This window comes from Anarhichas minor, unplaced genomic scaffold (assembly GCF_050575085.1).
Source record: "Anarhichas minor isolate MPS153535 unplaced genomic scaffold, ASM5057508v1 ptg000033l, whole genome shotgun sequence".
NCBI lineage: Eukaryota > Metazoa > Chordata > Actinopteri > Perciformes > Anarhichadidae > Anarhichas > Anarhichas minor.
The window spans coordinates 13,957,501-13,972,360 of record NW_027466479.1 but is presented as its reverse complement, the minus strand read 5'-3'; the positions used below and the strand labels follow the sequence as shown (position 1 = coordinate 13,972,360).

The 14,860-nt window shown below is 43.6% G+C and overlaps 2 protein-coding genes across 2 annotated transcripts in view; one reads left to right on the top strand and one right to left on the bottom strand.

Moving 5' to 3' along the window:
• Window positions 1–204: 204 nt before the first annotated feature.
• sdc3 (syndecan 3) overlaps window positions 205–14,860 on the bottom strand; it is a 33,476-nt gene continuing 18,820 nt past the window's right edge. Inside the window, exons 2-5 of the mRNA XM_076105915.1 lie at window positions 8,617–8,710; window positions 4,845–5,716; window positions 3,948–4,137; window positions 205–1,933 (exon numbers count right to left, since the gene is read on the bottom strand). Coding sequence (XP_075962030.1) covers window positions 1,767–1,933; window positions 3,948–4,137; window positions 4,845–5,716; window positions 8,617–8,710 — 1,323 coding nt within the window. The 3' untranslated portion in view covers window positions 205–1,766. The remainder of the gene's footprint in view (window positions 1,934–3,947; window positions 4,138–4,844; window positions 5,717–8,616; window positions 8,711–14,860) is intronic.
• The window catches only part of LOC142965140 (uncharacterized), a 282,605-nt gene continuing 280,034 nt past the window's right edge, over window positions 12,290–14,860 (top strand). Inside the window, exon 1 of the mRNA XM_076105910.1 lies at window positions 12,290–12,295. The gene's annotated coding sequence lies outside the window, so the exon portion shown is untranslated. The remainder of the gene's footprint in view (window positions 12,296–14,860) is intronic.

Genomic DNA, 14,860 nt, shown 5'->3' with positions numbered 1-14,860 from the left:
CCATCCCAAACCAAACCCCTGTCCTCCATTGTCCCCTCCCCAAAAAGAGCCCAACAGCAGGTTAAAGTTGACCCCATGAACACTAATTCAAAGTCTGTTTTTTCTCATAACCAAAGCTTTACTGACAAAAGACTTCATCAAAGATTTTTGACTGAATTAGCACATCTGGGAGCAACTTCCTGCGATGGATTCGCACTTCCTGGTTTTTCATTAAAGCCCCCCTTGCTTCCCAGAGGCCCCTCCCATCCCCAAACAGAGAGCCAATGGTGGAAGAAAAAGAAAGTGAGGCATGCCAAAGGTGCGTGTAGGGGTGGGGTGGGGGGTGTTAATCGGATGACGTGATGACTGGACACGTAATTGTGCTTTTACACAAACAGACCAAACTCTAAACCAACCGGCAACTGATCGATAACTAATCAATAACATATTGAAACCACCTGATCTCGCTCGTATCACAAGTGATGACTATCACAATGACGATGATGATGATGATGGGTTTGATATGTGTTTGAATGATATGATTAATGGTATACTTAAAGTCTGTGTGGTGGATCTAAATGCACAGCAAGTTATATATCTGCACTTGTGTGTATGTGTGTGTGTGTGTGTGTGTGCGTGTGGCTGACGAGAGCACAGCTCATCTAAAGTGATGACGGATGTGATGAATAAAAACTCTTCATGATCATGCAGATGACTAGTGATGCCAGAAAGGATATGCTGATATTTACATATAAACTTTTTTTAAACTGCTAAATACACATCCTCCTGTTTAAGTATTATAATCATTATTATTATTATTACGGTATCATTATTATTATTCACCATCCAGCCCAAAACATTGATATATTATTGGTTGTTATTACTATCCGTAACTAGTCTTTGTACAGCTTAGAGGAGCAGATTGGCCGCGTAAGCAAACCTCTAACCAGCCAATGTTTCCACAGCGGCTCCTCGACGTTGTGAAACACACCGAGGGTCGAGCACTGTTTTCTGGTTGGCCGAGCACAGAGAGAGAGGTCCGAGCCACCTTCAAGCAGATACAAGTGTGTGTGTATGCATGTGCATGTAAGCGTGTGTTTATGTGGCTGTATGAATGTGCGTATGCGTCTTTGAGCACCATAGGGATGGGAGGCACAAAAGAGACCTTTCATCTCACCTTTGACCCTGGGCTCTGTGCGGCCAACCAGACGCTCTGTGTGTTTTTGGGGGGTTGAGGGGCAGAGTCGAGGCCCATCGCTCTCTTTTTCTTTTGTGTCTCGCTCTGCTCGCCTCGCCCCTCTCCTCTCCCTTTTCGCTTTAGCCTTTTTCAATCGCTCCATAAAAAAACAGAGGAGGAACTTTTTTTTTGTGCTGGAAAACACAGATTAAGAGCTTGTGTTTTGTTTTGTTTTTCTTACAAAATAATCATATCATTACATACACAACAAGAGAATCTGTAGAATAGTAATAACAACATTTACTTTAAAAACATCTCATGTGTATGTGTTATTTTTTCAGAATATATTTTGATATTTTTTTTTTTTCCTCTTTTTCATTTTTATTGAAAAGAAAGTTCCAAGTCCGCAGAGAGAGAGGCGCTCTCGAGTGTTTTGGAGACGAGAGGAGAGAGGGATGAGGAGAGGCGAGCAGACAAGGGGGGAGGCGACGAAGAAGAGGAGGAGGAGGGCGAGGAGTACGGGGGCTTAGAGTATCTTTCTCTCTTCTCTCTCTCGCTCTTTCTCTCTCCCTCGGCGTGCGGTGCGTCTCTCTGGCAGTCTCTCTGAGTGTTATGCGTAAAACTCCTCCTGCTTGTCCGGTTTCTGGTAGGTGACGGTGGCCTGTTTGGGTTCCTCCAGTGTGTAGCTTCCCTCGTCCTTCTTCTTCATCCTGTACACCAGCAGCATCACGAGGAAGGCCGCAAACAAGGCGCCCACTACTCCTCCCACTATCACCGCTGAAGGAAGAAGGAAGAAAGAGAGGATGGATATCTTAAAAACCTTCCAGAACATTACAGATCCTAAAAACAGTCCAACAAACACTGAAACATCACGAGAGCCACATTCTGCAGCAGACTACATCACTACTGCATCAAACACTCCTAGCCTGAAAGCAGAGCAAAACTACCACAGCGCCACTATCACCTAGCTGCTTAGTGGAGACTGATGAGCCTGAATGTGCCAACGTACATTCCGAGTTGCCAACAGCTTTGTGCTAAATTGCAGCCCTGCAGTGCTACATGGTAGTTTAGCACGATGGGGCCAGTGTGACCGAACTGCAGCCGCTGCATTTGACCACCTTCTCCTGCACACATCGCTAATGAACTCTTGCTGCGTGTGACAGATTGTGTGGTCATCACATGGGGAGAAAAGAAACAAACTTTCCCTCGTTAAACTTATCGGTCTTAATGCCAGAACGGAGAACAAACTGTTTATTTTCCAAAAGGGTTGAGGAACACTTTGTTTCTATTCATTGTGTGGGAGGTGTTTACTTTGTTTATTCCATTTCTGCCAACATCAGAGTACACAGGCTGGGCTATTTAAAATAACGTAACTTTTCATCATGCACTGTCACTGCAAAAGTATTCTTGACTTTTCACAATATCTCTTGTTATCAAATTTAATCAAATTAGTCCGATTTTCTTAGTCAGATAGCGAAGACTTTTTGTGACACTGTGCATAAATATCTACTTTTACAATCCCTGATTTTACTGTGGAAGACAATGGTGATATTGGACATGACAAATATGAATTGCACACTTTCAAGTGCACCATTTGTTTTGTTACTGCTTGTCTGTAAATCCATAATACCCTGTAGCAGGGCCGTATAGATTTCTATCCATCCATTATCTGTAACCGCTTTTCCTTTACAAGATCGCACAGAGGCTGGAGCCAAAGGCGAAGTACACCCGGGACAGGTCGCCACCAAATCACAGGGCTGTACCCATTCACACTAACAGGCAATTTAGAGTCAACAAATAACCTGCATGTCTTTAGACTGTGAGAGGAACCCAGAGACACCCCAGATAGCACAGGGAGAACATGCAAACTTCACACTCTTGTTAGATTTAGTCTTGTTAAAATAATGACGCACCCGCCACAGTTGTGTGAAACATTGCATAGATTTGGGGAGGGCGAAAGGCAGAATAGCAATAGTTTTTGGTGAAAAACAATATGAGGGAATAAAACAATACTGAATCTCTATTTTACCTTCATGACCTGACAAACTTTGATATAAAGTAGATTGAATCAGTGTGAAAGGGTGGTAAATACCTGCCAATCCCCTGTTTATCTCGTGTTCTTTAACGTGTTACTCCCACAGATAAAAGTGAATACAGTGTCTATACCTGTACAGCACTATACATGAATGTATGAGTCTGACATGGTTCTATCATACAGACAGTCTAGTCTAAAGTCTGTTGCCTCCTGCTCTTTACCGATGACCAGGAAATCAGCGAAAATCACCGCCAGCACTCCACCAATCAGAATAGCTGAAGGAGAAACAGAGAGCCAGTCAGGTCAGGCAAGTTGGCTGGTCTCTCACTTTCTACACCAGCTCTTTGGGGAGAGGAGAGGGGGGCACTTGAAAAGAAATTGGATTAACCCAGAGGGAAAATGATGGGAAAAAGAAGGGAAAAGGAGGGGTTGGATAAGCCAAGAAGAGGATTGCTTGTTCTCAACGGGTCAAACGGGGCTAAGTAGCACATTCAGTTATCGTGATGAATCTGCACTACGTGGACGCGAGGTGAAGCCAGTTTATCTTAGCAGCTCCCAGAAAGCAGGGGGCAACCTCAGGAGGCAACGGGGAAAACGTAATCTGTAAACAGATTACGTTGATGAACCACCTGGTAGCCACCTCTTAGATTCTAAGAGGTGGCTACCAGGTGGTTCATTTGACAGACACAGAGCTGCATGACAAATATTTGGACAAAAAACATCATTAGTAGTAACTTCATTGACAGATGTTCTTACCTATCAAGACCTCTTTTCTCTCCAGGATGTTCTTCTGTGGCAGCTGGGCGGCAGAGCTTCCTGCGTCCACCGTGTTGCCGATCAGATCGGGATCCACCGGCATTATACCTCGACCGAGATCATTGCGGCGATCATCGCGGATCTCGAAGTCTCCACTCGGCCCCGCAGCACCCGCCTCGTTGTTTCCCTCCTGAGACAAAGAGAGAAAAGTGAGACTAATGACAGGAAATCTACATTTGATGTAATCACATTTGTTCCACGGAGCTACGACTCTGAAACGTATCCAAACCAACACAGAACATTTCCATGGCATATGTTCTCCTTGGAAACAATGAGCCTCTGTGTGTTCTGGTTGGTGGAAAGTTTCATACTGTCCAACGGGTATACACACTTCATAAAATCTGGCAGCCTAATTACAATGTGGAAAACCAAACAAATGTAAATGCCTCATGCTTCAATGCAGGACGGCTGCAAATAAACAGAAGCACGGCAATCGGAGAAACTACCCTCTGTAAATAATGAAGCTGTCGCTGTTAAAGAGGCAGTCAGAAGAAGTGTTTGGTATCAAACCTGAACAGTTTATTGGCACCGACCGGAATGAGCGCATTAGTACAGAGCTAGTGAGCGAGTCCTACTTGGTCATACTTGTGGCCTTATTCACTTATTCTTTGATCAAATAGTTGCTGATTTAAATCATCGTTACAATCATCAGTAGTGAAAGTATAAAGCTGACTTGTGCGTCATTGGTTTTGCTCTTTTTTATTGGATTTGTTTACAACATGAAAAATGCTCTCTGCTCCCTGCTGTTGAGTTTGGTGTTTTCTTGTGGTGGGTGATGAGACTCCAAATATAGACACTGCTCCTAATCTATATTAACATCTACTCTGTCAGTCTCACCTGTGTAGTTGAAGGCTGCTGTGGACGGCTCGTTCTCTCTGTTGGCACCGCCTGAGTGGCTGTGGTCATGGGAACCCTGGGCCTGAAGGGGAACCTGGTCTTGTCAGTGGTGGCGGCGGCGGTGGTGCTAGGTGCGGCTGTCGTGGGCCCGGGGGTGGTCTCTGCTGTAGTGGACATGTCTTCCTCTGTGGTGGTTTCCATGTCAAAGCCTGGGAAAAAGGCTGAGGGTTCAGGTGACAGGTAGACGTCCTCTTCTTCTTCTGTGGTGCTCAGGTCGTCCGAACCGGCAGAGGGCGCCGCACTTTCTGCAGGGCTGGTTGCCGGGTTGGTGGTCACCACTGGGATGGCTGCGGGGGATCGTGGGGCGACGGTGGTCTGGGCGGCGGCGGCCCTGATGCGCTCCAGCTCTTTCTCTCGTTCAAGCTCACGCTCTTTCTGCCTCTCTCTCTCTTTCTCTCGCTCTCTCTCACGTTCCTTCTCTCGCTCGCGATCTCTCTCCTTCTCCTTCTCTCTCTCCATCTCTCGGACCCGCTCCCTCTCTCTTTCCCTCTCTCTCTCCCTCTCCAACTGTTTCTCCCTCTCTCTCTCGTTCTCCAGTTCCCTCTGCCTCTCTTGCTCTTTCTCTCCATCCCTCTCTAACTCTCTCTCGCTCTCCTTCTCCAGCTCCCTCTCTCTTTCCCAGAATACACCACTCTCTCCATCGGCCTCGGTGGGCAGCGGGGTGGCGGTGGATTCCTCCGGGTTGGGGCTCGGCTCGGCTGCAGGTGAGGCGGAGGGGGCGGGGCCAGTGGCCTGCGTGGTGGAGAGGAGGAGGGGCTCTTCTGTGGTGAAGGACACACCCGCCGATGTCGGTCTCACACTGATCCCAGGAACTGGAGAGGAGAAGAGAGCATTTTTAATTAAAAAATGACTCAATTAAAAAACAACCAGCAGGGGAGTAAAAAAAATGTCTCACTCGTTCACACATCCCCTTTATTACTCAACGCACCCACACACTCACACAAACAGTAAATCAGAAACTGAGACTACGGCTGTGTTTGAAATCAATCCCTCTGACACTCATTCACCACTCACTGCATAACAAACACTCACTAATTTATTCTCTGCGGAGCTATAAATTGAGATTTCAGTCACTTATATGTAACCTTCACTTTGTATCATCAATAACAGGTGTAGTGTTGCGTGATATTTTTGGGATCTATAAAATGTGACCCATTGCACGGTGGGCCTTGGGCACTTCTTGTTTCATTTCACTGTGGGGAAAACTAAATAGAATGGGACCATAATTAATTTGATGAAATGCACTTGTGTGATGTCAAAATCAAATGGCTGCTGTGAAAAAGGCCCTTTGCTCTTAGTTGGAGGACTCACAATGCACAGGCAAAAAAAAAGAATGGTCAGAATCTGTAAAGAGGCCAAGATATCCTGACTTTTAATGATCGTATTAGACAATTTACAAAAATGCTGGAAACTAGATATTGTCTTTACGCGAGAGCCTCCCTGGTTAGTAAGACGCTTCTTAACGCTGGTAACGTCCAACTCGACGTTCCTTGAGGTCTTTGTTGGCATTGCTCCTACAGATCTACTGAAGAAATTATACAAAACTGACTCTCCATGAGTAGTAAACTGAGCTTTATGTGTAAAATCAGTGCGGTGCTCCTTTAAAAAGACAACTGTCTGTCCCCTCTCATCCATACACCCGATCACACAGCGCAGCTCTGTTTGTTTTGTCAAATGACTTTAGGATCATAAAGTACTGTCTTGATTTTATTGACAACTCAGCGCAGCAATCACGGTCGCAAATAAAATTGCTATTTTCTGCTCGTTTAGCTATCTGTCAACACAAACACAAAAATATGTAAATGATGACAACTACGGTAAATGTATTAAAACATGGAGCGCAGAACGGAGGTTTAACCAACTGAGACAAGGCTGTCTGTCCTCTCCTCTCCTCACCAGATGTTCGCTGTGATGTGCCGTTTTGTTGAGGGTCGACTGAATAAGTGAGAAATAAAATACAGTTTTCCTTTTGTTTTGACATTTTAGAGCGTGGATTTTTTAAAAAATGACCTGAAAGAAGAGAAGAGAAGAGGAGAGGAGAGGAGAGAAGAGGAGAGGAGAGGAGAGGAAAGGAGAGAGAAGGTATTGACGATGGCGCAGACTAATCCTTTTCCTTCTTAAATCTCATAATAGTATTATACCACCTTTCAATTTGTTATAGCAGGGAAGCTCCTTAGGTTGAAAGAGAAACAAATTGAATTTACAGGCACAAAGACATGAAGGCTGACAGAGGAGCCAGAGAGGATATCGAAATATGGACTCGAACAATGCAGCTTCTGTTAAACTTATCAGGCGCCTCAAAATGCCACATTCAGACGCAGCGGTGACACAGAATGCACATCTATCTGTTGTAAATGAGCTTTGGAGATAAAGCAATTTGCTGAGCAGCTTCAACCACAGGGGGTGCCTCTGCTGCACTCTCCTGCTCTCAATTGTAATTATTATCTTCTCCAGGAGATTGGGTATTAGGTCGTGTGTGTGCATGAGTGCTTTAGTGTGTGTGTGTGTGTGTGTGTGTGTGTGTCTGTCCGTCCACGGCTAATCTCCTGGACCCATCAGCTTATTATTTGTTTGTGCTTCTTTATTAATGTATGCTAAAGGCGTCTCGTAGTTGCAGTGATTCATACTTTTTGAAAACCTTTTTTATTGACTGTTTAATACCATTATTGTCTACTGACTCTTCGCTCCTCTTAACTTGCTGGTAGGGGCTGTGAACAACAACTGCTTCAGTTTGCACTATTTTTTTTCATCTACGGACTACGAATTCTTCCTCTCTTGACTTGCATGCCGAGATAAAACAATTTCATCCATGAACATATGTAGATATAACTATTGCTTAGCAAATGACAAACTGAACCGGGCGCCGACTACAACGGAGTTAGTTAGATGTTAGCAGCTGGTGGGAGTTCTTCAATGTGTAAGGCTAACAGCGCTAACAGGGCTAATACAGCTAACAGTTTACGGAACAACATTGTTGCTGCACGGAGCCGTTACAAACAGCTGCATAGATTAAAATGAGTGAAAACCATCAGATAGGCTTGAGGTCTATAAGGGGGTTAATAGTGTTTTTTATTCATTCAATCAAACATTACAGCAGTAGTTGTTGCAGACACAGCTGACATAGATCTCTCTCTACTGATTGCATTTTTCTAGTTTATTTTGAGCGCGCTCGCCACTAGCCTGAACCGAAGGCAGACCTCAATGAGTCATGCTAAATAAAGAGAGCCATGCTCAGGATTCAACTGCCAGATCAGAAAATCAGATTGAGTTACACCAACCTGATTTACGTTAAGTAGGTAATTCCTACACACGCAGACAGCCAGCTCACTCAAATGCAGACATACGCTTGCAGATAGGTGCACACAACGGCCTAATCTGTGTGGACTGTAATCTGATTAGAGCAAATAAGATGTAGGGGAATTTGAGCCCGGGTTGCTGTTTCTTTGTAAGGGTGTGTATGTGTTTAAAGGTGCAATAAATCTGTATCAAAACCTGTCCGTTGAGCCATATGTGTGCGTGGCCTCTGTGTGCGTGGCCTCCATGCATGTGAGTCTGGTGACCAGAGCGACCATAACTCGAGGACACGGAGAGGGTGTGGGGGGTGGGGACTTCAGGGTAAGCAGATTGAAACCCAGCAGCTGTCGAGGTTTGAAAGAACCGGGGCGTGAGTGTGTAACCTCTCACACACACACACACACACACAGATACTTACAGCCAGACCCGGAGCCCGAGTAGAGGTCCTCATCGTCGTAGAACTCGTCTCTCGTCGAGCCTTCGTCATCGATAGACGGGGACCAAGTCTGTCCCTGGGAGAAACACAGAGATGAAAGAGATGAGAGTTATTCACCATGAATGACTGGGCTGTTTGTCATTTTGTTTAAATAGAGAAACCACTTTGGCAGATTACGTGCACGCACAGACACACACGCAGGAGGTGCAGGGAGCATTATGGTGGACAGAGTAACATCTGTCCGTCTGAGGCTCCATAGAGGAGCATATTTAATGAGTTCATCTAAAGCTGGGATTTTGGGAGAGGAACATCAAAGCTTTTAAGGAGAGAGGGGTTTCATTCAGTCTCTGCTTACATGCCAGTTACAAGTGATGCTCAGCCTGTAAAGTAGCAGAGTATGGAGAAGCAGTTCGCTTTTGAACTGAGGCTGGTATACTCACAATTTTATTAATTGTTCGATATATGTTAGAAAAAAATGTTAGAAAACAGTGAAGAATGCTCCGTTCATATCCCCAAAGCCAAATGTTGTATTTTGTCCAACCAACAGTATGAAACCCAAAGATATTCATTTTCTGTTGGTATAAAACAGAGAAAAGCACCAAATCCACACCTTTGAAAAGCTTGAACAAGAGACTGTTCAATCAGCTAATCGATCAACTAATTGCACTAAATTGTTGATCTATAAAATGTCAGAAAACAGTGAATAAGACTTCAGCAGCTCTGTGAGGCCGTGTATTAGAAGTGGACATGGTCTCTTGACGTCACCCATTGGTTTGTACGGCACGTTTTGGAGACATTTTGTCTGTCCTCCTCTTGGTTTTTACTAGAAGTGTCTGAATAATTTATGATCAATATTGTTGTTGGTATATCATTTCAGTAACTCGTGTGGACTTTGAATGGGATAAATTCACCATCTCCTTTGAATAACTACTGCTCTACAGTTTTACAGCTGTACTGTAAAACTGTCTCCCGTGGATCATTTCACAGCCTCCTCCCTGCTCATCACTGCTCCTCAATCCAGACATGTTTTCATATGTGAGGGGAAAAGTGCAACCTCTGTCAGGGTAAGGTACGAGAGATTAGTCGTTGATCGTTTGGGGAGGTTGAACCTCTGAAGTGAGTGACCTCAGCCTCCGGTCACTTTGAGGCTGATCCCTCGTTTCTCTTCACTCATCTCTTTCATCTTTCTCTTGACCTCAATTCCTCCGTCCCTGCGATGCTTAAACACAAGCGTTAGCACTCACCCATCACAAAGGGTCAATTAACACTGCTATCAAATGAATGCACGACGGGACACCGCCTGTACTGCTGCACAAAGATACGTTTCATACTACACATACCACACTGTGTTTCAAGACACAAGTACGGCTACTGTACTTTGCCTGCAAGTATTTGCAGGCAAATATATTCCGTGTAGAAACTCATTTTGAAATGTCTCTCTTTTGATCTCTATCAATATGTTCAATGTTTTTTCTACTTATATTTTATCATTGGTAGAATGTATTTAAGTACATTTGCTCAAGTAGAACTACTGTATTTCCCTTTTATTTTACTCTAGTACATTTATCTGGTTCCTGGTTACGTTGCAAATAAGGCTTTACATACAGAATATACAGAATATGAAGCATTGTTACAGATTAAACTACCAAACAGTAAACAAAGTAAAAGTTTTCAACAATAAACAGTTTTTTGTTTGGACATATTATGGCATTAGTAATCATAACTCAGTATTATACTATAAAATAACATGACACTCTGAAAGGTGTCATTCTGCATAATTAGTTATTCTACTTTGATACTTCATCACTACGAGCGACCTCTTTCTACATACAAGAAGTCCGTTGTTAAGTAATATCACAACAATAATTTATACTTGTAACTTGCAATGCATTTTTACAGTGTGGTATTGCTACTTTTATTTAATTAACGGAGCTGAATACTTCTTCCATCACTGCATTTTGTGGCCAGATTCAGCTCACTTAACAGCTAAGTAGCACAATGTCGCGATGCCAAGAACAACAGGCTCAGTTTGTCTCCAGGTGTCCAAAAGTGACCAAAACAAACTTATCTCCTCAGCAATCTTAAGCCCATCCTGAGGCCTTGCAGAGCTGTGTCTTTACCAGCCTCTGTGATGCTAATTGTGCACACACAGAGGCCGAGGCTCCTCCCCGGCTCCAGACAGAGGAAACCTGATGCCTTTAAAAGCCAATAAAAGCATAATGGAATCTAGAAACCCGAGCATCTCAATCCATCACATCTCAGCGTGAGGTGGAGTTGAAACGCTATATGTACCTCATGAAAATGGAATTGACTTGAAGTTGTTTGGAGCCTCGACACACGGAGGATACGGGCTTCACGAAGCGGATGGATGAGAGTGTGCGTGTGTCACGCTTCGGGTGTAAATGTGTATGTGAAACAGTGTGTGTGTGTGTGTGTGTGTGTGTGTGTGTGTGAAGGCCTGGTGATCTCGAACCCAGGAAGTGCTGAAAAGTACTAAAAAGATGTTTCAGTGCAAGTATGGTGCGAATGTGTGTGTGTGTGTGTGTTGGATTCCAAGGATCAGTTTTACAATGAAGGCCGTTGCTATGGGCAACCTTTGCCTTTCACAGAAAATCCCATCTTCTTGTGAGAAGCTACCAGACACACACACACACACACACACACCAGCACTCACCCTATCACACACATATAAGAGCTCCAGCTACAGAAGCAAAGGTGTTATGTAACGTCAAATAAACAACCCTAAAAACCAACATCAAACCAGTCTGCTCCTCCAGCTCCCCCCTCGCTATCTGTCCCTCCCACTCTGCCTCCCTCCGTCTCCCCCCTCTGGATCCACAAACTCTGTGCCAGTATATCCCCATCCTTGCCCCATTTTCTTTTCATCTTAAATTCACATATCTTATCTCGAGGCTAGCCCCCCTAAGTTCGGCGTGACCCCAAAAAACACACACACATACTTAACTAAACACACACACACCCCACCCCAAAGCCCACCCCAGGGGCCCCTCAAGTCCCCTATACACACAACAACCTCCAGGACATACTGCAACTGCAGAGGCTATGTTTACCCTACCTTTAACAGTAATATGTAATCACCCTCTCTGTCTCGACATGTTTAATTTATGAGAAGATATTATAAGTGTGAATTCACGCTATGGCGGGCAGTAGTGCGTCACTGCATGTAATTAGAGTGTGTGGGTGTGTGTGTGTGTGTGTTTGTGTCTGAATGGATATAATCACAGGTTTCCTTTGTGGTGCCTGTGTTGCACACACACATGCCCCTTAGACCTGTGTTTGTGTGTGTTTTAAGTGATTTTGGGGGAGTCGAATCGGGCCGGCTCTGCATTTTGTCTCCGTTTCAGAAGCTATAAACAGCTGTACTTTCTGCCTGCGTCACATAGCTAACAAACCACGACGAAACACAACGAGCTCTCTTCCACCGCACGCATAACCCGGGGCCAAAATCGTCTATATGTTGCCCTCAATTTGCCTACACCACTGCATTTTGTTCCCATTTGTTATAAAAGGAAACTGTAAGATGACAGCCATATTCCTCTGGATCTGCGGATTGAATGCAATCCTGGTTTTTGGCAGCGTATGAAGCACTGCCATTGTAAGACATGCGGTGCCAGTTGGAGTCATTTTAAAACAATCTGGGAGCGTTGGGGTTTATATATATATATAATTATGTATACTTTTGTAAAAGGAGATGGAGAAACATAAAATTGAAGGACAAAACAAAAAAAAAAACAGAAGCAGAAAAAGAATCTGTGTTTGTTGGAGTAATGTCATGTTGTGACAAAGTCAACACAGGTGTGTCCTCTGAGGGGGTTGCAACATTTGCGGTGACTCAGGTAGAAACCTGATCTAAAGCTGACATCATGCATTGCACTATTCATTTCATCCTGTGCACTATAGCCACTCTGTCAGTGTGTGTGTGTGTGTTTGAGCTTGTTTTACAGCTACAAGAACTTTGATTTTTATACCTGTGCTGACAATGCTGCGGTTTTGCAGATATTAACATTCCACATGAGCCGAATCGTTCCATATTTTAATTTAGGATCAGAGTGAAGAAATTCAAAATTATAAGTGTTTGAGTGTATGATATTAAAGTGGCAACCTGACAATGAGAGGGTGTGTGTGTGAGTGGTTATATGACAATTACCAGCCTGAGTGTGGGAGAAATAAAGGCCGCGGTGTGTGTTTTATCTGTAGAAACAATGGGTGTGTGCAGCTAAGATGCAGGAAGTCAGATAACAATAGGAGGCAGAGGTAGTTATATAGACACACCAATTCACCAAACCAGGTTTCACACACACACACACACACACACACACACACACACACACACACACACACACACACACACACACACACACACACACACACACACACACACACACACACACACACACACACACACACACACACACACATGTACGCACACAGCTTGTGGTAGATGTGTGTAACCCAAAGATGATTTTCTTTTTTGGGTTGATTTTCTTACTGGACCGGTTCAGTTCAGATATCCCCTTCAGGGCTAGCTGGGCAGATAGAGAGCTTCATTGTGATTGACTTCAAATGCATTCCTCAGTAACCCGAGAGACTGCGGCTGCACAATGCCTGGCGCGCGCAAACACACACACAAACACACACACACACAAGCATTTTTAAGCTCCTGATACAGTAGACGCAATGCTGCTCTGCTTTGGAAAAATAATCGTTAATTGTGCTTTTTAATAAGTGAGATTTTATCGGAGCGAATGTTCTGGACTGCTGCAGCATTTCTGAGCTCTCAAAACTGCGAAGAATCATTTGAATACTCCCTCTGCTTTCTGGCACCATCTTTCTGTGAGTCCCACTCCTTTAACCGGCCCCCATTTACTGCATCCCCAGTGTTGAAGGAGAAGAGGTAACAGAAATACAATGAAAAACATTGAGGTCACGTCCATTGTATTCTTTCTTTCGTGTCATTTGTTTTTTAACATCACACTACTCAGGAAGGAATAAATCAACGTCAATATTTTCCCAAGTGGCATTACAGATATTATGGTCATAAAAAAGGTGATTACACTCTAAACCTCAGCATACCACAGTCCTACCCATGCAGAGAACCTCTGTATGTTTTGTCATTACACTACCGACTAGGTCAGTCCAGACTTTTTGTTTTGCAACCGCTCAAAAATGAAGCCGCGTCTACTTGAGTCACAGGTGGTGCATGTGAGAGTCGTGAGCAGTTTCACCAAAGAGAGATTTTCTCCTTTAAACTCTCAGATTATTTCATTTGAATGACACACTGAAAAATAAGACATTTTCCCAGTTCTAAACCTATGCTCTGTTATCGCTTATCTCTCTTCTATTTTTAGCTATAAATCCATCTCTTCTCTTTCTTAAATGATCTATTCGTTTTGATAAGTCATCTTGAACCAAGGAGCATATACATACATTTATCTAATCAAATATGATTTTGAGTGACTAGCTAACCCCGCCCATAGCATTAAAATCACACTGGGGGTTGAAACCACTTTTGATCTAATAAAAACAGATAGATTTGATTTCTTGTATGTCTATAACTGGCCCACATACATACTAAATATATCACATTTCTTTAGATAAAGATGCTCTTACTTCCGTTTCACTGTGTATTAAATCATTTTTAGTGACCAGGAAAGTTAATTTCACAAGAAAAAAAAGCAAGATTAAAGAAAAGTCGGAAAGAATGAATACAACCAATTTGGAAGAACAATATTTGTTCTTCTTTCCTATTCAATAAAGCATCTTGCAATTCCTCAGATGTATCCTGTGACCTGCTGGAGATGTCAGGTTGACAACCTCTCGACTTGAAGAGCGTCACATACCGGAGCTTCAGGGAAGTTCAGTCAGGCATTGAAAACGTTTTGTCGTCATACATTCAATACACTGTCAAATCATAATATGTTGATGACATGATGTGTTCAGTAATGGGTCTGTCTCTGTTGAGCTTGCTCACATTTGTCCCTTCACATGAGCAGAGCCAAATCCACAAACTAAATGTGTATTATTGTTGTAATGAATGGCATGTGGGTGTCCTGATTGAGCTAAAGTGCTGGATGTGAAACACGTCAACCATGCACTTGAACAATAATCATCCGGTAGAAATTTGAGACCCAGATCAGCCCGTCGATGAGGCAAAGTGATCTTTACGGGCCACATTTCTACCTCCCCCGCAGTTTAATTCAATGTA